The sequence below is a fragment of the Falco punctatus genome (genome assembly GCF_963210335.1).
Source record: "Falco punctatus genome assembly, chromosome: 6".
NCBI classification, from domain to species: domain Eukaryota; kingdom Metazoa; phylum Chordata; class Aves; order Falconiformes; family Falconidae; genus Falco; species Falco punctatus.
This window is the reverse complement of record NC_137585.1, coordinates 30,911,047-30,933,245: the sequence shown is the minus strand read 5'-3', so window position 1 is coordinate 30,933,245 and position 22,199 is coordinate 30,911,047. Positions and strand designations below refer to the sequence as shown.

Here is a 22,199-nt window from a genome sequence, read left to right as displayed (position 1 = left end):
TGGTGTCACCCAGGGACAGCTTCACAACACAGCCAGCACAGTCCTGTCCTGCCCCGGCACTCCTGCCATGCCTGCACCTATCCGTGTACCTACAGGGGTACAGCAGCGGATGAATGAGGCTTAAGAGAAGAACAGTTTGCTTCTCCTGTCAGAAGCACAGTCTTGATGCCAGCATGTTTGGGATCCCCCTGAGCAAATTTGAGGGTGGAGTTTTGCCAAAAACGCCTGGTAAAATATTGCTGCTGTGAACTGCAGTTCACAAATACACAGGGTAGAGAGGGATCTACATCTGCCCCTCTGGTTTCTCTGCTCCTGCAGAAGAGCTGTGACTGAAAATGTGGAGTCTTTCCAGCTACATTTCCTTGTTTCTTTAATGTCTTGGGGTAATGTAAATCTTGCTGTTTGATCAATGATGGGGGGCAGGTGCACTTCAGTAAATAGCTCAATGGAGACCACTTGCTCCTTTGAAAACTAATTACTGCCCCAGTATTGGTGCCGGGCTGCTGAGAGCTTTATTTTTTTTTTTTTTTGCCCTCTAGTGAAGTCCCTAGTGTTGATGGCATTTCTCAGTCCTGTGTGTGGTGGTGGATAGAGCAAACAGGAGGAGCAGATAAAGCCCACCTCAGAAACCTGGCTTTGTGATCTGTCTTGCCCTGGCCTCCTGTTTGCTTTAGTGCTGCAGGCTCCATTTCTTTGTATACTGTATGGTAGGGTGTCTCACTTTTTTTTTTTTTCCTCTTTCCTTTTTCTTTTCTTCCTCCCCCCCCAATCCCATTTCTTTCTGCTTTTAACATGTGCATTTTGAACTTTTGGTCTCATCACAGAGTATGTTATGTTAACATTGTTCTTTATCTCTGTGATGGAAAACATGAGTATTATCTATACTGCTGAGAAATCTTCAAAAAGACTAAGATGGACTGTTCTTTCTGCCTTGCAAGAGATCCCTTTTTCTCCCCTCTCCTCCAAATAAGTGGATTTCATACATACTTAGCACTGGTATGGCATGAGGTGTTACATGCGTCCTCTTTGATTTCTGCAAGAGGAAAAAAAAAAAAAAGAAACAGGGATCAGAACCTTCTGGATCAACATTCTTTTACTTTCCCAATCTTTTGTCACCATCATGCACAGCTGGAGTCTGGTATGGGTTCTGCACCAGACAACTGTGCCTTTAGCCTTTTTAGAGACTGCATCTGTATAGATCAGTGGGTACCACTTATTTTCCTGGTGATGTGCTGAAACTGAATTTATTTCACCTGCTGTTATTTATCTGTATTTAGTCCAGTGAGTTTTGCATGTTATTAGTTTAATTATGTAAGTGTAGGTTTTCTAAAGGAACTGAAATGTGATCAGTTATAGCAATTATAGAATTTCTAACCATGAAGTTAATTTCATTGCTGTTTTTTTCCCAAAGCAAATTTAAAACTGATACTGAATGCTATTATTAACATGTTTATACTATTTTTTATTTTATACTATTGCACCTATAGTTCTGAAAGAGTTATTTAATACATTTTAATTTTGTCTAAATAAAATTCAATTTTATTGGATGTAGGAGCTGTATTAAACATAAAATTCTTTATTTGCTAATTAATTTTATGGTATTAGTAAGAACATAATTTAGTATCCAGTGTCGTGTAGCTAAAATAACTTGGAGCATTTGAGAGGCTTTTGAGCTGAGGATCAAAATATGCTAGGTGACTCTGCTCTGCAAAACATATAGCCTTGGCAAATGGGATGCTCTTTTGGGACAATTACAGTGTGACACAGGTAGAGAATTAGCTAAGTAAGGCATTTAAGTCTCATGAGCAGTATTTTGGCTGGCTCTCTATTAATACAGTAATTAATTGCCATAGCACAGGAAAGTCACCTGTATTTCACTGCATGTGGGAAGCGGCTGCATTATCTGGTAGTGCACTGGCATCTGATTGTAACTGTAGTTCTGGCATTTCCTGAAATGCTCCCTTCTCACCCCAGAAAAAGGAGGGGGCACTCACCAGTCTCACACGTCACCCCTCTCCAGCCAACGTCGCATTCACAGGAGCCGTCCCCATCAATCCCGCTGCTGCATCTCCCGTGGACACAAGTGCATGCTGCGGGGAGAGACAGGAGAAAACCACTGTGCTGGGGTAAGGTAGCAGCGTGCATGGCAGGACAGTGAGGGATACGAAGGGCACAAGGGATAACCCAGACGTCTTCTGCTGATGGCACCTTCTGTTCTAGGCTATTTCAAGAAATGCTTTAGTTTGTGCCTATCGGCTTCTGACTAGAAAATAAATCTGAATTCAGAATGTGCTTATCTTTACCCTGTTCCCAAATACAGGGACTGAAACTGTGTTTTAATGGGAAAGTGCTGGTGAAAAAGAAGTGCTGAAGAGGATTATTCTTGCTGCATGTTGTTCTAAGTCTGTAGCATGCCGGAGTAGGAGGCGCTGTCTCCAAAAGAGGGAGTAGAGAGAAAATACCATACTGGGGAAAGAAAAGGGGTTAATGGTGTTTTTGAGACTGGCCTATTCCCCTGAAAGTGATGTACCTTTCCAGGATACAGAATGGACATGGTTAGAAGATCTAGGGGCAAGGTTTTGACATCTTGACAAGGCTAGCGAAGGTGCCTGTGTGGTTTGGGGATGCTCAGTACCTTGATCACAGTTGCGGCCGTATTTGCCTTCGACGCAGCTCTCACATGCTGTACCGACAAACCCATCTCCGCACTCGCAGGTGCCTGTGCCGTTGATGCCGTCCAGGCAGACGCCGTTTCCGAAGCACGCGTTCCCTGCCTTCCCCGGGCAGGGCTGGCACTGCTGTCCGAAGAAACCCGCGCAGCACTCCCTTGTCTGGAAACCCAGAAATGCCGTGCTTGAGGGTCAGGGCCAGGGTAGCAAAGCGTGGCAGCAAGGACGGGGCTGCCGGGTATCGTCTCTTGGGACTGCTGCTGGGTGGAGGTGAACTGGAGATCTGGATTTTTAGCAGCACTTCAGCTCTGCTGGTCTCCGGTCTTACTGTGCCGGGGCTCAGTCTGCCACCCCAAGTCCTTGGTAGGACCCAGGTGGTCTCCATCACCCCAGGGAAAAGTGGATGGGGTTGCTAGGGACAAGCATAAGGTTACCCTTCCCTGCGCTCCCTCTGCACCACATCAGCTCCCAGCCCTTCCCATGCTGCAGCCACCAGCAGCCTTTAACCTTCCATTCTCTGCTTCATCCAGAAAAAAGGTCAATAAATATATTGTCAGGGACTTCCTTGAAGTGTTGTGTACGTTAGTGGGTATTAGGAGGAGGGTGAAGTTAAGGGGTGGGGGTTCCTGGCTTTTACCGCAGCAAAAGTGGTGTACTCACAATGACGGTTTTAGCGCACTTTGGCTGGCAGCCGATCTGGATGGTGTACATTCTGATGTTTTCTGAGAGGACGCAGTATTTCTTCTCCCCTGCCTGAACAGAAATTGGAGAAACAGCTGCACTTCTAAGTAATATTGATCAGCTACTTTTAAATGTTTTAAAAAATGGGACATTAACTTTATGCATGCTGTGCACTGACTCACACGTTCGCAATGAAAATGAAGGAAACACTTGTAGAAATAAAATTGCATTAGCTAAATGATTTTTTCTAGTGGAAGTATGATCAATTTAACTCAGTGCCCTGTGACATTTTAAAGATGTGTCTAATACTGCCTTTGCTCAGAATTGAACACATTTTTTTTTTCCCTCTGAAGTTTGACAAACTTTTTTATTTTTTCTGACACATTTCTTGCTCTTTCCAATTCTTCTTGGAAAACTGAGTGCCAAAGTTCTGCAAGAACAGCTGCTGTGAAACATTATCTTCCAGGTCTGGACACAGCTGGGATAGATTGCTGAAGATTTGCGGGTTTCATTGTACACTCATTAGGAGGTTGAGATAAGCATCCATCCAGCTGTTCATTGTAAAGGAAATGTTAATGTTTTTTAGTTTTACCATGAAACGCTCTTCACTTTGACCTTGCCAGTCGGTTACTTTAATGGGGTGGATGGGACTTGATATGCTTTGTAATCCTACCACTAGCATAAGTAATTAAAAATAATAAAGGAAAATATACTTATATAACCAAAACAGAGGGGCTTTCCCAGAGAAATTTAGAGGCCAAGGAACTCTAGGTCATACCATGATTGACAGGGATCTGCTAAATATCTGCAGTTCTCATATGTTGGACCTGGGCGTCTGAAGTCTCTATAGCCTCCAAGTCTCCTTGTGACCGTAACTCACAGCATCTTGCCAGGGACAGGTTGCATTTGTCCTTCTGTCCATCCCTGATTTGAAGGGCTCAGAGCTGCTTCTGTAATTCCTCCTGTAGCAAGCATACTCCAAGACCATGTTTGGCTCCCTCAATTTTGCATGGTAGGGGTAACCTTTGCAATTTGAGGAGTCTTCAGTTGTCCCAACGCACGCTAGAAACTGGTCTTTCAAGATAAAACTGTCTTTAAGCTGCCTTTGATTCTGCTGCCTTGCTCTCAGGGTGCATTGAGTCTGTTGACTATAAGCAATGTATGTAGCGGGCTGAAGTAGCTGCAGTAACTTTAGCTGAACCTGAGGCCATTATATTAAAACTAGGATTGAATGCATATAATGATTAAAAAAAATAATAAACAATGTTAATAATAAAATACTTACTATTTCTTTTGTTCCTGGGGGACAACTTGATGGCTGTGAACAAATTCTGCACTTTTCCTTAAGCAACACAAATGGGAGGTGGTTAACAGACTGTATAGAGCTGCAGGCAGGTTGTTTAATAGAAAATGCATAATTTCCAGCTACATTTCTAAACATAGCCCTCAGGGTGCCTAGTCAGGATAACACCTTTGGTAAAGGTGGTGAGGTAGCTGCACTGCTCAGTAAGAAGAACATCCCCACCAGTGGCTCTGTAGGGACACCCCATGCACGGAAGCCTTCTGCCATGGGGAAAGAGAAGGAAAGCTCCTTTAGGTATTTCTCTTTGTTCTTCTAATCTAAAGCAATGCTTCCCAAAGGCCTCTCCACCTGAAGCACAGCAAGAGGCAAATCCTGAGTTTGGACACAGGCTGCTTGTGGCACAAGGGCAGCTTGGAAATGGAAAACTTGGGTGTATGTCCTGTGCTATTTGTGCATGTAAATCATTTGCACACATGAGGTCAGTTTCTGCAAAAAAAAGTTGAGATACATGCTGCACCTAGTATACAGTGTTTAATGTTACTCCTGTTTAGCTAAGTATATCCTTACTTCTAGCAAGGCTTAAATGAATGTTTAGGTATGTTGCTGCATTTGAACACAGCAGGGAAAATAATTTTCCATGGGAAAACAAAGGACTATGTGCAAAGAACCTGACAGGGCAAAGCTGGGGAAAAGCCTTGAGTGAGATATAATCAAATATGGGCCTGTATCCATACGAAAGGAATTAAGCTGCAGAAGTTCATGCCTGTAAAATTTGCTTTAACTGAAGCACAAGTCTCATTTTTAATTCCTTGTCTAGTTCATTGCATGCTCCATAAAAAAGGAGGTAAGCTGCCTGTTTGGTGTCCTGCTTGACTCGCTCATGAGAAAAGACAAAGGAAACCTTTCTCTGCCAGTTTGAGGAAATCACAGCCTATTCTTTAAAGGAATGTAAACCCATTTATATTTCATATGTAAAAGGAACAAAAAAGGGAGAATGCTTTAGTCGGAGGATACAAGGAATTCATGTGTATGTGCAGTGGTAATCTATACTTGGAATGAAATCTTTTTCCTTATTAAAGATATTTTATTTTCATTTTTTGCCCATTGTTTACTTTATCAACAAGTGGCCTGGCTAAGAAGATGTATTATAATAGTGCATTATTATTCGTTTCTGAAAACTAAAACTCAGGAATTGCTTATTCTTGTGATTCTCTGATTATATTTAATCCAGGCTGTCAGTATACCGATTGCAGGATCAAAGCTGTCTTAATAGATGCTAAAACTCTGGTAGGAATACCTTTTGTGGAAAATGCATGTATTCTTTACTGGAAAATACTGTGTCACATATCCTGTACAGTTGAGCTGTCTTTGACTGTAGATCTCTCTGATGGGCCCTTAAGCATCTATACGAACAGAACCACTTACGATGATTACGGTATCATTGATGTCACATCTGTTCTTCTGGATATCCAGGACTTTTCCCAATCCATGAATAATTCCTATGTCTGTTGCAACATTTGTATAGCTTATAGGTGCATCGTTTATGAATAGCTGCAAAAGAAATGCAACCAGTTAGAACGCAGCAGGGCTGTTTGGTGGCTAGATGGTAACTAGAGCTGTAGCAGGTGAAAGAAGGAGCGATGTAAAAGTCTCACTTCAGGAAAATTGATAAACGTAGTTAACTTCGAGCACTTGCTCACATCCCAGTTGCTGCATTTAAGAGCTTCACTGGAGGGCCTGAGATGACTTGCAGCCTGTTGAAGTATCTCAGCAACAGGATTTGGCAGAACAGCCTTTTCCAATGTGGGGTGTAAAGGTAAAGGGTTTGAAGGAGGAGCCTAAAGCAAGCCAAGAGCTGGGTTTGCTGTTTCTGGAAGATGAGGGGTTTCAGGGAAGCCCTCCCAGAAGCTGTCCTTCAAGGAGGACTTTTGTCATCTCACTGCTACCCCACACTCCCATCGTGCCCTCATCAGCAACAGCCCCATGAGCAGATGCTTTTCTGAGGCTCTGCTGTGGGCAAAGCAAACAGCAGGGCCGAACCTGGTCTGGTGAGAAGCTTTCTGTCTCCCTTTGCCTGTGCCCAGAGGGAGCTCTGGGATGGAGAAGAAGGAGGAGGACCAAGTTCCCCTCCTGGCTGGGCCACAGAACCAAGTGTGTCACCTAAACTTGCTGTGCCTGATTTTCCCGTGAGTGGTGCTGAATGGCAATTCATATTTGTTGCCCAGTGCTTTGAGCTCTTCAAATTGAAAGTGGAGTAAATCCACTGAAAATGGAATTAATCTTTTATAATTGAAGGCAGGTTTCTAATAGCTCTTGGAAGCCAGGTTAATGACTACTTTGCAATGCAGGCTTGCATCTGCTAAAGGCAGATGCCCACCACGGTAGCTTCTAAAAGGCTATGCTAAAAGTGAACAGCACAACTGAAATCAAATTCAATCAAAGATCCCCTCAAGGGTGACTTTGAATTAAGCAGGTCTGAGACAGGCATTGCATTTGAATAACAACTTTTGTGCTATTAGGACACAGATGTGGGTGGATGGGGGGTGCACAGCTTCTTTTGACTGCATGTTAATTTGAAGTTGAAGCTGGATTTGTAAAAAGCAGGAAAGCTGTTTCTCTGAGGAAGTGCAGACAGCAGTACCTGGCCGTTGTGGAGGAAGAACCCGACCTGGTAGGAGAACCCTAGCATGGTCTCCCTGTGCATGCCATTGTGGAGGTTGTTCTTCAGGAGCTTCTCATCCAGCACAACATGATAGCGTATTTGGTCTTCACCCTGCAAACACACAATTTCAGAGTTATGTAACGAAGCATGAAAAGTTATTAGGGAAAGCTTTTCCCAGAGGGTGTAAGTCAAACATAGGTTGTCTGTATTTAAGGAGAAGCTTTTCCAGCTGGCAGGCTGTTTCATTTTTCCTACTGTGGAAAGCCTGCATTCCTGTCATAATGAAACTTCTGTTGACCATGGGGGGTGAAAGCCTATTGAACTGGTGGGACCAAGGTTTGCTTGAGCCTGGTAGCATCTCTTTCTGTGTATAGGGCTGGCTGACATTCAGGCAAAAGTTAGTCAGATGACTTTTTAGGACTCTGAACTTCATGATTTCATTTGACATCAGAAGCTGCATATTCATGAGTGCTTTTATAATCTTCTCCATACCCATGCCTTTTTCCTTTGGGAATCCCTACATCACTTACAGATGAACATTTACAGTAATTTATAGTTGGGTTTTATTTTCAATCTTTAAGGTCATCTTCAGTCAATAAAATGTTAGAGCCACACCTGTTAATTGTGAAGTTTTCTATGCCTCTTTACTAGAGTGTATTCATTTTTCATGGATGTGGTGAAATTATTCTCTGTACATTAAAATCTTGTGAGGGCTTCCTGATACTTCTGCATCTTGTTCCAAAGCGAAGGACTCCCAGAGCTCTCCCTGACTTGGAGGAGGAAGCAGAAGTAGGATGTGTTGGTGAGAGATTTGTAGATGTGAGAGAAGCTGCAGCATTTGGAGGGTTTAGGAGCTGCCTAGCCAACAGATTATAGCGCTGCTACAGCTCTGTGTCTTTGCAATAAAAAGTGCTTGTGGGAAATCCTGTTGCCTGCTGTCTCCTTGTTCTGAATGTTTGTACTGCTCCTCGCTGTTCTGCTTCTTCAAAACATGTGAAAACATGAAGCAACCCCCGTTTGCAAGATTGTGATGTCTGGCTTTGCTCACAGGGTGAAACAGTGATCTTTACATCTCTCACACTGGGACGTATTCTGTTTTGATTTCCACAGATTTGACGAAGAAATATTTGCAGGCAAGAAGGTGGGAATTAAAGTAGGGCTAATTAATCTCCACTGGTGTCCAACTGTATTTAATCCTCCTGGCTTGGATGCTTTGGGAGAAAAATCAACTCTCATCCATCTTCATTTCTGTCTTTAATCACCTGCAGAGTGAGAACAAACCTGTGCTTCATCAAGGCCAAGAAGTGCGGTCTCTTCCCTGTGCCGAGCTGTTCCCTCTATGGCAGGGTTCTCCCAAGGTGCCTCATCAAGAGGATAAGGCTTAGGCAGGCTTAACCTTATGGTTGTTTTCTGCTTTCCTTTGTCAGATTGCCACACTAGCCAAGGCTGGGAGGATGAAGGAACGGCAGACGAAACATTGATAAGCACTGGAAATGAAAAGGATTCAAGTGTGTATGTAACCCAAATCAAACAGGCTTGATGTCTCAGTTTGTTATAAATGTTTCTTTCAGTGATGTGGAAGTGGTGATGTTGTATCATGAAACAATTAAAACAGCATTCAGAAGTCATTTAAGTAGAGGTAGCTTGATCATACATGAATTCTTCTGGTGAGGCAGCAAGCAGGACTTTTGCTGTGGGTCTGCCATTTGGTGGTACGTGTTTTGGGATGAGTCGTTTGAACCTTGTGTCCCTCAGCTTCCTGGCTGTAAATGGAGACCATGAAAGTAGGGACAGAGTGCATCAGGGTAAATATTTATGGAAAAGGCAGGGGAGAATTAATGTCATTTAGCATGTCATGGGCAAAGCTTCCTCTGAAGGGTGTGGCTCTTGATACACGTTTGATAAAGCTGTTTCTTCGTATTTGCTCGAGTTTGAAAGGCACTGAGATGATGTGCAGGAAACAGATAACTTACCTTAGGAAGAGACCAACAGGATTGAGAAGGCTGTTTGGCCTTGTAAATATGTCATGGCATAAATGCCAGAGGGAGAAAGTTGTTTCAGCTAAAGCATATTCCTGGCGTAAGAGTAAAGGGATATAAATTGGCCAGAGGTGTGCTGTCAAAATATTGTAAACTAGCTCTGGGCACGGGGTTTGGTGTTGGCAGGGGAGGTGGGATGGACATGTCCATGTCAGTGGGAGGAGCTGGTGGCCAGATCAGGCATGAGCCTGACATGGGGGTCCTGGGAGTGGGCAACATCAGTGGGGCTTGCCCAAGGAAATTTTTCTAATCTGGAAAATGTCAGAAATTTTTCTGAGCCCTGGGGCTAGCCAATGGTGCTTGTAAACTGGGGTTAGCAACGGTCTGCAGAAAGTGGCTGGGCAGTCGCGTTCCTGCAGCAGTGACAGGGTAAGCATCTGGATAGTTTTAGGAAAGAGTCAGAATACTTTGTGGCATTATTAATGATGAGGTTACCGGTGATTACAGGGGACTGGATTTGTTCACCTAGGAAACTCATTTCAGTGTTATTCCTGGTCATTCCTGTACTGATCTTCTTTGCAAAAAAACATCTAAACAAAAAAGTCTACTGATGAAATGTCTTGGATGTAATCTGCATGGTTTTAATCTAGAGAACGATAAACCCCAGAACAAATAGCTAGGCTCTTCCAGCAAGCCAGGAAAACATAGGTGGATCTATCCATCCTTACCTCCTCTGGTGTTAAAAACAAAACTAAACTTACTGGATTTCTGGAAAATTAATCCTTCTTCCTATTTCTGTGTCCTCTCAATCCATTCACTTGAAACTGAGGTGGGATACTGAGTTGTTAAGACAAGTCTTGTGAATAATACATACCAGAGTAGCAGACTTTTTATTCCTTAGGTAATTTTCTATGGCATCATTATCTGGGGCAAAGACTGTGTATGTGTTTGCAACTTCGATTTCATTTGCCAGGCCATATTGCTGTTGTGAAACACACAAAACCAAATTAGAATGACAACCGATAGTCTGATACCAGTCCAAATACAAGCAAAGCAGAGAACTGCTTCTGTTATTAAAATGATGTGAAAGCTTACAACAATGTATCCCCTGAAAATGGAGTAATCGGGCATTTGCTCCAGGCGGGCCAGCAGCCTTGGCATGACAGAGCTGTGGAGCGGGGTCAGAACCTGAAAAGGGAGCACATATCCCACGTCAGCACACGTGCACATGTTGTGGCTGCACCTGCAAGGATCAGATGCAGGATGAAATGCTGTTCTGTGCAAATGCTTTTTTCCAAGAGCTATTAATTATTTAACACTGCTTGTGGTGCAGAGAAGCAAATCCTCCTTATGCAGCTCTATACCTTATCAATAACGTGTATGATCCCGTTTGTGGATGCGATGTCACCAGCCACGATGTGAGCACCCTCGAGGGTGAGGCTCTGAAAGAGGGAGAGGAGAGAGGGTTTGCTTTCGCATCACAGTGGTGGCATTTTCCCAGTGGTTTGTGCTGTGGATTTCCACCCCTTCCCAAATGCTTGCCTGGGGCTCCACCATGGCTCTGCTCATGCCAGCCTGCTCCCGAGGCTGGGTTACCCTCGGGGAACCATGCGCCAGAGGGGTGACTTTGGGACTCTGTGCTGTTCCCTGAACGCTGACTGGCAAAGCTGTGGGGTTGCTTGCACTGGGGTGGTTCCTTGGGGTAGGGGCTCCTGTGCCGATTCACACCCTCCCATCTCTGTGCAGCCTTGAAAGACCCCATTCATGATTTTTCCCTTGGGGCATGGAAGTGGGGAGAACTTTTCCCTTTCTTAATGGGGATGGAGTGCTTAAATACACCATACGTATTTCCAGAAAAACCTCCTCAGAATGTGGAGCACTAAATCAAAAGGCTGGGGAGGAAGGCCCGTCAGTTGTGGTTATTTACCTGTAAGAATGCTTTCGGATGGTTTGGGACTGTCAGGTTGCCCATGTGGACATGTGTGCAGTGTCACTGCTTCCCCCTACCCTCCCAGCTCCCTAAGATAAATTACTGGGTTTCCTTGATGCTCTTTGTCTTAAATCAGTTCACACAGGCTGTTCCAGGTAAGGACTGTGCTTCCACTCAGCTACAAGACCATCCAGCATTTGCAGCAGCTACTGGGACATTGGAAATAGAGTATTGTGGACAAATTTCAGCTAGGTAAAGTGGTGGAGAAAATCAAGGTAATGTTTCTCCCATAGGGCCCAGTATAATTGATCTATTCCTTTAATTTTATAACACTTTTTTAAAATACAGGGACATAACATCTGTGTGGTTTCATAATACAAGAAATCAGTGGCAGCGATGGTCAGGGTTTGGTGTATGATACCACAGTGGTTATCTCACCCCATTCTCTTTAGCCAAGTGTAGGAAGTTGCTTTGTAGAGATGTTGGCAGCATGTCAGAGGATGATAAATTCTGGAAATCAGCAAAGCTGTAAGCTCCTGTCAATACGTGATACCTAAAGGAAATTAACTGGATTTGAATGTTTTGTATTTTCTTTTTCTTTCTTTTTTTTTTTTTTTTAAATGATACATATGCTTAGTGTCTAAACCTGTGGTTTGAAGCAGGAAATGTTTGTACAACACCTAGTTCAGCTATGTTCTGATCTCAGCTTGGCCTTTAAACATTTCTGACGTAATCCAAATAATACCTTTGTTTTCAGTGGAGTTGTTACAGAGATTTATACCACTGTAACTAGAAGGAGAATCCTGTGTCCCTCCATTAAAACTATAATAGCTGTCTTGCTCTAGTGGCTTCAAACTGAAGGCTTGCTTGGCATAAAAAGCAATTCATTAAAAAACCCAACCCCCCAAACCATTAACGTACTTCAATAGAGTTGGGATGTTACTCTTTGACATCCAAAAGGCTTTCTCATCTTCATCCATGTTTTCAATTGCTTGCAGAGAAGGCACGAGGACAGTTAGGTTTGAGGTGGTGGACAGCACTGAGTTTATCTCAGCCTCCTAGATGAAGGTAAAGAGGGTAAAATATTTCATCCTAAGGATGATCTATAAATAGCAGCTGGTGACTTTTAAGCAAGGTGGAGTATGTGACGTGCTTTGTGACCAGCCAGGAGAGGAAAAACTATTATACTGAGCAATGACTTGAACAAAGGTACTTAGAGCTGTACAAAAATGGTAAATGAATGTCTATTTTTTTACAGAATAGATTGCCAGCATTTAAAAGGCAGAAGCAACGTTTAGGTCAGAATTGTTTTTTATTATGAAACACGTAAGCTGCCTCCCACAAACATTAGTCTGTCTCGTGGATTCTATTTTATGCACTTGAATGTTAAAAAAAAGAATAATCGTGGTGATAAATACTAGTGGTTTACTGATAATTTCAAGTAACCTGCTCTTACAGAGCACTCCACGCTATTTAATAGATAGAAGAAAGATTATGAACCATGAAATATGAAACCCACGTGACACAATGTTCCCATTTGGAATAAGACCATTTAACATGGTTGGAATTTTTCAAGATGCCTAAGGGATATTGGTGCCCAGTAGCACTGCATCGGAGCTTGCTGCTGATGGCTCTAATTTTAGAAGGATGATGTGGGCTCTGTAGTGTGCATGGACTGACTCATCTTCCATATGTTTGTATCTGCCTTGAGGATGGAGAGAGCCTCCACTCCACTGGAGAGGATTTTTCCCGTTGTGTGGATTTGTTTGTGGGGTAGAAAAAGGAGAGCTAAAGATTTGAATGTCATCTTGCTGAAGATGGGGTTCTGCAAACTTTTCACAGGTTCCCCAACTTGCCATTTTTGATACCGCAAAACTTGAGGGAGCAGTATGAGCTTGGGTTCTACCTTTTTGCAGCTGGTATGCTGCCTGGAAGCTGGCTTGTTTTGGATAGTCCTTCAATGACCATAGTGGGTTTTAAGTCAAGAAGAATAATTGGTTCCCTTAAATAGCTGGGAATTTTGTCTCTGTTAAGATAATCTTTCCTAGCCATCATCACTGTCACCTTACAAGTATTTAAATATATAAATAGCATCAGACTTCCCCTTCTTATCCTTCCTGAGCAGCAAGAAAAATATTTAGTCATGAAAAGTGGTAAACATCACATTCCTGCTCAAGTTATGAAGTTAAAACCCCCATAGATGGATATACCTCTCTATTTTGCTCGTGTTTGTAGTTACCATTATTTAGTTTAAGGGATACCACTTCTTTAAAGTGTAGCAGAAATTTCCACATCCCTGTTTCAATAGATTTTATGGAATCCGTACCCTGATTTTTCCCCCCTCCTTCATTATCTAAAGAGTACATTAGCAGGTGAACGGCCTTTCTTATTTGTGCTCATTTCTTTAACTTTGTTAGTTTCTCTATACAGTGTCCAGTGCTGCAATCTGAGCCCAGGGCCAGGCAGGTAATTGATTTAAATTAGCCATATCGGCCTCTCTTTTAAGCAGCTCCCTGAGGTCCCTGTTGCAATTGCATGCTTTAATGATCCCCAAGCCATCTAACCTTGAAAAGCATGAAAGGAGCTACTATGCTGTGACTTCTGCTTCTCATGCTATTCATTACCATATTACTGTTCCTTTCTGTTTGCCACGTGTTTGCTGTACACTTCCTATATTTATGTTTTAAGCTCTTTGTGGGAGAAACTGGTTTTGATCTTTATTCGTACAGTGCCAGCCACAGTGGGGTAGGACCTCTAATGTTACTGCTGCCCTGGCCATAGATGACAGCACGTGAAAATAAAAAGTAGATTGTGACAGTCAATCTATCTAGAACTTTGGGGCTTTTTTTAAAAATCAAAATTAGTGTTTCTTCCATAATCTAGAGCCAAACAAGCTAATCTCTTCCTTAATTTCCTGCACCTCAGTCAAGCCTGCACAGACTGAGATTTTTTTCCCCCCTCGCTTGCTGTGGCAGCAGCACACTGACCAGCCATACAGTTGCATTTTCCTGCCATGGGGCACAGTGAAAATGGGGAGGGTAAAGCATTGGCTTCCCTCTCCACTTAATTGTAGTTATATTGCATGAGAGAAGTTGGAAGGAGCCCACCTGGGGGTATATTCAAGGTCTGCTTGTACCTTGCTGCTGGTCATCTGGACTACAATGTACTTATGTATGGATGCAGTCATGGTTTATGTAGCCCCCTGCTTCAGAGAATGGGCTTGTAATTAGCTCTTCTGCTTGTGGAGCTTCCTTACTTGCATGAATTTGGGATCAGAATTTGGTTTTTGAGCAGAAGTAGGGAACTAGATGATCATCCCTGCCATGACTGGTGGGAGAGGCACTCTGATGCCTCTCCAGTGCTAGGGCCTCTGCTCTGTGATGGGAATATTGCTGTGAGGTCCCCATTTCTAGAGGTTACAAGGCTTGTGTATTTCTGCAAACTGGACATACTAAAAAAAACAACCATGAAGTGTACTTACATTAACCCATTGATTAAATGCAGCTGCTTCTGACAGGGTAGATAACTCCTGATTAGAAAGAGAGAGACAGAGCAATGAGTATGTAAGATATAATTAGTTGTGCTAAAGTACCCTTGCTGTAGCTTGTGGTGCCTGGCCTGGCTGATGTGCCATGGGGGAGGAGGTTTTCAGTATTTGTGAAAAGGGAAGATACTCATGTTTTTCTAGTACTGATACTTTCTGGTAACGGGAATGGTGAGTTACCAACTCTTTCAAAAATCAGGCCACCTATTAGGTGTATTAAGTGTGCCTGACCTTGGTACACAATGTGTACTGATCCTGGACTAAGTGTTAGTTTTCTGGGAATCTAAACCTAAACTTTTTCTTAACTCCATGCAGCATTAATTGAAAGAAGGTATGTCGTTTTTGTTGGTATTTGTACAGCAACTTATGCATCATCCAGCAAGTGGAGAGCCTTTTTTCTGCCACAGTGCTTAGAGCAGAGATAGATGATGGTATGAGCAAGGATGGCAGATAGTGCTAAGAACCATGTAAGATTATTGCCAGTGGCTGGGACAGCTGATGCTTTCGTTTTTCCTATGCTGTTAAATGCAGATTTATTTCACCAATTTACTTGTTTTGGTTTTATTTTCCTGGCGGTGTGCATGGTTTGTGTTAACATGATAAATTGACTGTTTCCACTGAGATAGACCTCAAGGCAGAACTTCAGAAGAGCTGGGTGCTCACTGCTCCCAGCTGGGAGGTGAGGGCTTAGCACTTCTGCAGGTTAGGCCTCTGGGGCTGGCATTCTTCAATTTACATTAAGAAAGTAATGTGCTTGGATCCTTTAGGCCCCTTTTCAAGCTCTGTTTCTAGACACACCAGATCATTTCTATACCTGGCAAGTGTCTCCAGCTAAAACCCTGCAGATAGCGCTGATGGGCATCGTATTTTTCTGTTTATAATGGCTTTGTTATCTCTCTGGTTAAGATGCAGTGTGAGAACTGGGCTGTAGGTCCTGTGCTCAAAGATGACCATCTTACTTACATCTGCGGCATTTCCATAGCATATTCTACCGTCTCCTTTGTAGCCTTTTGGGCACACACACTCCCAGCCATGAGAAGACTCAAACTGACAAGTTGCCTTTGAACCAGAAAGAGAGAAGATCAGGAGACCATTCAAGAGCAAGGATGGTCTGTAAAGCCTCTTCCTGGAACTCATTCATACACAAACATAAATTTAACAAAGAATCTTCATAAGAACTTTCATGAACATCCTCATGCCCCTACAGGACAAACTCCACCAGGTGAGGGGCACTAACTCCCTCACCTGCTCACCAGCACTAAGTCTATAGGAATCTAAACCCTTGCTCCACCCTTTCATAGTTCCTCCCTCCATAAACTGGGCCCTGTTTCTTCACCCAGCTATGGCAGATCCATCTTCTGCTTCTCAATGCTCTTCACTTCAGCTCTGTCCCTGTGTCCTGCCTGAGGCTGGTGTGGCTCTTGCAGGCTCTGCAGAGTGCAGTAGAGCCTGCAGGTCTGCTGGACACATGCAGCTACTGATACAGCTGATAGATGTGAGCTGGATAAACATCCTAACAGGCTAGCGCATCCAAATTGTAATTGCTGGTAGAAAAGCAGCATTTATTTATTCCAGGTTTGAGACAGTCCTTCTATACAGGCAGAACTGGGAGCAGTCCTTGCGGTCAGTCCTCAGTGCATGTACCATACTGACAGACGCGGTTCACAGCATTTTTGGTGCTTGTGGAGCTGCTTGGAAAGCTTTGTTCCAACTCAAACAGAAATTGCAGGCTTGAAATGGCAGGGAAATTCTAGGATGTGTGCAGGAGGCAAGATGTGATATGTATCTGAATACTTGGTTCAGGGAATGATTAATTACTCACCAGATGATGGCATTTTCCGTTTTGTTCCAGGCATGAGTTTATGGGTGTGCATTCAATTCCGTTCCCCCGAAATCCATCCTTACACTTGCAGTCATTCTGTCATTTCAGTAAAGCAGAACAATTCATTAAAATGATTAAAATAGTGTGCGTATTCTAGACGTGGTGATTTTAGTCTCTGTTTCTGTGTAACTCCATTGACTTCAGTGGAATGACACTGATTAATATCTCCAGAAGGCCTTTTATACCTGACATCTACCAACGTACTTACTGAAAAGTATTTGCTGCCAGGACACTACCACGTAGGAGGGAGGGAGCACTAGGATAGGAACTGAAGGAGACTGCTTTGGGTGGAGAGCACTGTGGGGAAATAACCTTGTGGCTGAGAGGGAGAAGAGAATTTGGGGAAGACAACAGGACAGGAAGCACCAGCAGAGCAAAATCTGAGGGCTAGTGCCTAAGGTGGCAATAAATGTGGGAGGACGTACCTGACCCGGCCCAACGTATATGCAGGTGGCATTTTCGTGGCACCCTGCTGTGGTGGGCAGCAGGCAGTTGTTGATGGCTGAGCACTCCCTTCCATCACCTGTCCATCCTGCCTGGCAAATGCATGTGTGCTCTCCTGGACCCGTCTGAATGCACTCGGCCTGGGAGGGATGCAGAGGTACTCGTTCAGGGCAGTTAAATGGCATCTGGGCTTTAGGTGTAAGGCTTGTCTAAGCAATTTGTCTAAGCAATAGCGATGCTGCTATCTGTGGAGCGAGCTTGAAACTGCAGTGAAAATTGTGACTCTTCCTTCTGCAAAGGTTTCTGGCCAAACCTTCCTTACTGCCTACTTTTCTGTGGTGGCAGGCTCTGGGGGAAAAGCATGTACTTACATTGATATTGCAGCCACCCGGCTTTAAAGCAGCACAAGGATCAACTTTGCTGCAGCTCATGCCATCTCCCTCATAGCCAGGTTTGCAAACACAGCTACAAAGACAAGAGGAGGAGGGAGGCAGGCATTAAACATGATAGGACAGCTGTAAAGTGAAGCAATTGTTTTCCTCTATAACATGTTATTTATAGTCAGCTTAAAATTGATAACCTTGGATTCATGATGCAAATAGCATAGGTGCATTCATTATGTTTTCTCCCCAAAATATTGACCGGGTTAATTAAGTCAAATCAGGGATCCATTCTCTATGTATGAGATGGGGAGTGAAATGAATTCTGCACTGATGTGATCTTTGCAAAGGTGAGCTAACAGCTCTAAATTAATTATGAGCTGGGGTTGCTCTTTCTTTCGTGACACAGAAGATAGCTCTCTCCCTGAAATGTATGCAAGACAATGAGCTCCCCTGCTTCCCTAGCTTATTCCCACAAGATTAGCCTATATTGGAGGGAATTTCTTAAGCGCTCAATTTACACAGCATCCCCCATCCTGCTTTCTGTGGTGACTCGTTATGAATACACTGCAGCAAGAGGCAAACTTGCTGCGTGTGAAGGCGAGCATGAGGCAAGTGCAAGGCATCTGTAGTAGTAACAGAGTTTTGTGACCAGTCTTGTCATGACTGACTGGAGAGCCTGTGCTACAGTCTACAGTGTTATGGTATGCAAATCTTACTTGAGCTAACTGGAGTGAGCTGTCTATCCCCAGGCTGCTTGAGAATTTCATTGTTTTTCAGCAAGGCTCAAACTCCTAATTCACTAAGGGATGGTTAGAAATAAGAGGTTCCTAAGAGCCTTTGTAGGTGTTGGTAGGAGGGCAGTCTTCTGAACAACGGTCAGATCAGTATGCATCTATCTTACTGGTATTAAAAGTAAGGTACAGGGTAGGGCATTGAGAACTCTTAATTACTATCTTGCAACTCAAGGTCAATGCGGTGCTTGTTTATGCTTGTTTGCTGCATAGCAGTATTTCAGTGGCTGATGTGTGCTGTTACAAGGTGCTGTTTTGATTAAGCAAATGGGAAAGAGTTGCAGCATAGTTAATATTAATTAGATGCAAGTTACTGACTTACCTCACTGCACCATCACTAAGCTGACAGTCTGCATGTGCATGGCAGAGCTGTAGGGAGGGCTCGCAGGGAACAATCTGCTTATCGCAGAGTTTCCCTGTGTATCCGCTTCTGCATGACCCAGGAAGACAGATCCCATCGCTGTCTATTCTGCTATCGCACGTCCCATAAATGCAGAGGCATTCTACCAGACATAAATTACAGTGTGCAATTCCATAGTGGTAAAAGGCATCTATCTTTACACAGCATTTCTTATTAATTAGGTTCTCCTTTTTTTTCTAGAATCTAAACTTTTGTATTCTTAGTCTCAGTTTGTTGGAGGACTTACTGTTTATTTATCATATCCATGTCTCTTTAGGTGAGCTTTATGGGAAAGTATTTAAAAATCTACTGTATCTTTATAGTGCATTTAACTATCCATGAATTTCAAAGGACTTCAGAGAAATAGGAGCAAAATACTACGTCTTAGGGTATTAAGACTGAAGTTATTTCATTGCACAACTTCTGACATATTTTCAGTGATATGGAACTATATCATGATATAGTACCGAGTCCACAATCTTATAAATTGCACAGTGCTGGGCTAATAGTACACAGAGCAGCAGCACAGACCTCCCAGCACTTTGTGCTGGGAGGCAGAGCAGTGTGCCCAAAGGACATAGTAGGTAAGCCACCTGCAGTCCCAAGAAGTGCCAGTGGTGACTAGTTAAGCCAACGTGTCCTGCTTTGCCGGGACTGGAACTTAGGCAATACTACCTTTTCTTATGGAATTTCTCTCTTGGTTTTTTTTGTCTCTGAACCTTCAAGTGAGCTATGTTTCATGAATGACAGGTTGTTTCATAGCAAAAAAGACTAGAAATTATTTTGTATCTATATTTGAAGTTGTACATTCTGTAGACTCTTCAATGTAATATGGTTTTACATAGCAGGATTTAACCTGTCAGTATATAGCAGATGTCTGCTAGAACTATAAGCTATTAAATTGAAATTATTCAGTAAGGATGATTAGTAAGTAGCCCTAAACTCAATCTGTTTATAGATCTAGTTGTTCTTAGATTACATATACTTGTCATTGCAGGCAGAATCTGATCTGTTGCGGGCAATACCAGATGGGAATGGAATAGCAAAGGCTTTCTTTTCAGTTACTTATGTGAGGGAGACAGAAATGAAAAGAACAATAAATTAGTGTAAAGTAAGCTATGGCCCCTGCAGAAAGCCCAATTAAGTCGGTGAGAAGATTTACACTGACTCTGGGCTTAGATTTATCCCTTTGAAATAAGAAATAAAAGTACCCCAGAGACATCTCGCTCGTCCACCACAGAGACTGTTTAGAGAACAGTTAACTCCTACCTTAATGTTACCAACAGAAATAGCCTGTGCTCTTAGGCTGAGGAAGTAGGGCTGTACTTACCTTTGTTGCACTGAGGTCCATATTTGCCAGGGTCTGAGCAAAATTGACAGCGTGAGCCTTGAAATGCCTCCGCACAAATGCAGGTTCCATTTCCATCCAGGCCATCCATGCACTGTGATACAGAAGAAAGGTGATTTCTTAAAATAAATCTTTATCCTTCCTCCAGAGAAGAGACTATCTGCCTGTCTGTATCGTGACTGTGGTAGACTACCAGGAAGAACCTCAACTTTGACGAAAAAGGTGTTTCAAAGCAAAAGCTTTCCTTCTGCTCATACTTTGCTGCTCTGTATTCTACCTTCCTTTGCAATTTTAAAGTGAAAATAGTGAGCTGGGACATCACCCTGTGCTGTGCAAAGTAGAAGTGTCAAAGTGGGTCACCCAGCCCCAGCCTTGCCTGCGTGCTGTGTGTTAGAACCACAGAAACCTGCAGTTTGGAGATCCAAGAGGACACAGATTCATTTTCCTTCTTCTGTATAATTGACCCCGAAATTCACAGCCACCACTGGGCATAAATGGAGGGTGCAGCTCCTGTGGAGCTCAGAATTCCTGTTGTGCAGAAGTGCTTCAGGGACTTTTGGGACACAGCCTGTCCCTGCCCCCATGGGAGTGCAGGGTGCTGCTGGATGCTCTGCTTACCTGTCCGTTTCCTGAGCAGGGTTTGGAGAAACCTCCTGGACACGGACGGCAGTCAGGGCCAAAGAAGCCTTTGCAGCATCTTGGTTCCTGTGAAATAAAGCAAATACCCTCTTTTCCAGTGCCTTAGTGCGGAGGCAGCACACTAAAGACAACTCTCCATTGTGTTTTGGCCCTCTGGCAAAGGCCTGTGGGTAGCTGGCCCTTAAAAGGTCTGTGCTGAACCAGAGCCACCTCTGCAATGGCCTGGGTCAAACCAGGAGGGCTGCTGGCAGCCCAGGAAGGGGATGCCCAGACCACCACATCCTTCCCTTGTTCTTATCAGACTCATTAATGTTAGAAATCCCTGTCCTGTCACCACTTAGGAACGTGCCTGCCTGTGTCTGCTCGCACTGCGTGCACCTTCACCCTGCCAGCGGGAGCGTGGTGCAGTTTGCAGTCTCCTTTTTGTCCGAAATGAGGAACTCAAAGATATGTTTTCCCCAGGGCGACCCTGTGAAAGCTAGGCGTGCTGCTTTGGTCTGCCTCCTTCCCCTCTGCACCAGTGTGGGATTAGCCACTCACAGCCCTAAATGTTTTCTTGGCTGCATCTTTTGTTTTATTCATGAATTGACTGCTTGATCCATTTACTTATCAAGAGCACAGAAAGTATTAGAAAAACCCCACATTTACATGTGTGATTCGAGGGAAAGAGGAATTAGCAAAAGGCTCCCAAAGCTCAGGGATTCATAGACTTTGCTGCTTGTTCCTTAATGGTCGTCATGAAGTGCAGAAGCCTATTTAGAAGCCAGAAAGGTGGAAGTACTTCCCAGGGGCTAATGACTTCTGCAAGGACTGGGCTTGCCAAGCAGATGAAGTGGAGCACAGTTCTCTGGAGCATTTCCCATTCATTGTTACCCTGTACCATATGAAGTCCTGGGACAGGAGCAGCTGGGACCAGGGAGGACCAAGATGTCCTGTTCTTTTTGTGTGAAGCTGTATGGGACAACAACAGCACCTGGGCTTGGAGCTTTACGTGAAAGCTCCTGCATTACAGGGTATGAGAGTGTTTCTGTCAGTAATGTGTGGCAGCTAAGAAACTCTCACTGGAATTTGGCTGTTTTGCTCTAAGTTTTACAGTAGCTCCTCTCAGCCCAGACCCCTGTGGAAAGGTATGGAAATTACGTGGACATCTCCAAAACACCTCTCCTCTCCAAAAATGAAAGTTCACAACACAAAAGACAATATTTTTGAAAACTTTTCTATACATTTCACCTTAAGGAACCATAACTCTATATGTTTATTGTTATATTGCAGGCTCTAGCACAGCCAGTTTGTTGAAAAGCTAGGCCTTCAATAATGCATCTCCATTTTAAGAAAGCCTGGAACATGCACAAATTGGAAGCATTAGTATTTCAAAGCAACCTAGAGTTCTGTGATACAGTCTTATATTGCAACATCATTTAACTGGAGAACAGGAAGCACCTTACTATGGTGTTGTATTGCAAAAAGGTATTAAGCTATGTACTTTTTAACAATACGTACTTTATTTTCATTATTACCGAACAGTGGCATTTAGGTTATTACTG

The 22,199-nt window shown here is 43.4% G+C and overlaps 1 protein-coding gene across 3 annotated transcripts in view; it reads right to left on the bottom strand.

Moving 5' to 3' along the window:
• The window catches only part of STAB2 (stabilin 2), an 88,601-nt gene that overhangs the window by 31,612 nt on the left and 34,790 nt on the right, over window positions 1-22,199 (bottom strand). For all 3 annotated transcript variants that reach the window (XM_080394001.1, XM_080394000.1, XM_080394002.1), the window contains 20 exons: window positions 20,635-20,721; window positions 19,999-20,110; window positions 18,591-18,771; window positions 17,466-17,559; window positions 17,076-17,234; window positions 16,591-16,686; window positions 15,732-15,827; window positions 14,706-14,753; window positions 12,146-12,282; window positions 11,663-11,777; window positions 10,659-10,736; window positions 10,390-10,482; window positions 10,169-10,276; window positions 7,295-7,426; window positions 6,079-6,204; window positions 4,636-4,692; window positions 3,330-3,422; window positions 2,636-2,831; window positions 1,995-2,090; window positions 988-1,033 (listed from right to left, as the gene is read on the bottom strand). In XM_080394001.1, coding sequence (XP_080250127.1) covers window positions 988-1,033; window positions 1,995-2,090; window positions 2,636-2,831; window positions 3,330-3,422; window positions 4,636-4,692; window positions 6,079-6,204; window positions 7,295-7,426; window positions 10,169-10,276; window positions 10,390-10,482; window positions 10,659-10,736; window positions 11,663-11,777; window positions 12,146-12,282; window positions 14,706-14,753; window positions 15,732-15,827; window positions 16,591-16,686; window positions 17,076-17,234; window positions 17,466-17,559; window positions 18,591-18,771; window positions 19,999-20,110; window positions 20,635-20,721 — 2,150 coding nt within the window. The remainder of the gene's footprint in view (window positions 1-987; window positions 1,034-1,994; window positions 2,091-2,635; window positions 2,832-3,329; window positions 3,423-4,635; window positions 4,693-6,078; window positions 6,205-7,294; window positions 7,427-10,168; window positions 10,277-10,389; window positions 10,483-10,658; window positions 10,737-11,662; window positions 11,778-12,145; window positions 12,283-14,705; window positions 14,754-15,731; window positions 15,828-16,590; window positions 16,687-17,075; window positions 17,235-17,465; window positions 17,560-18,590; window positions 18,772-19,998; window positions 20,111-20,634; window positions 20,722-22,199) is intronic.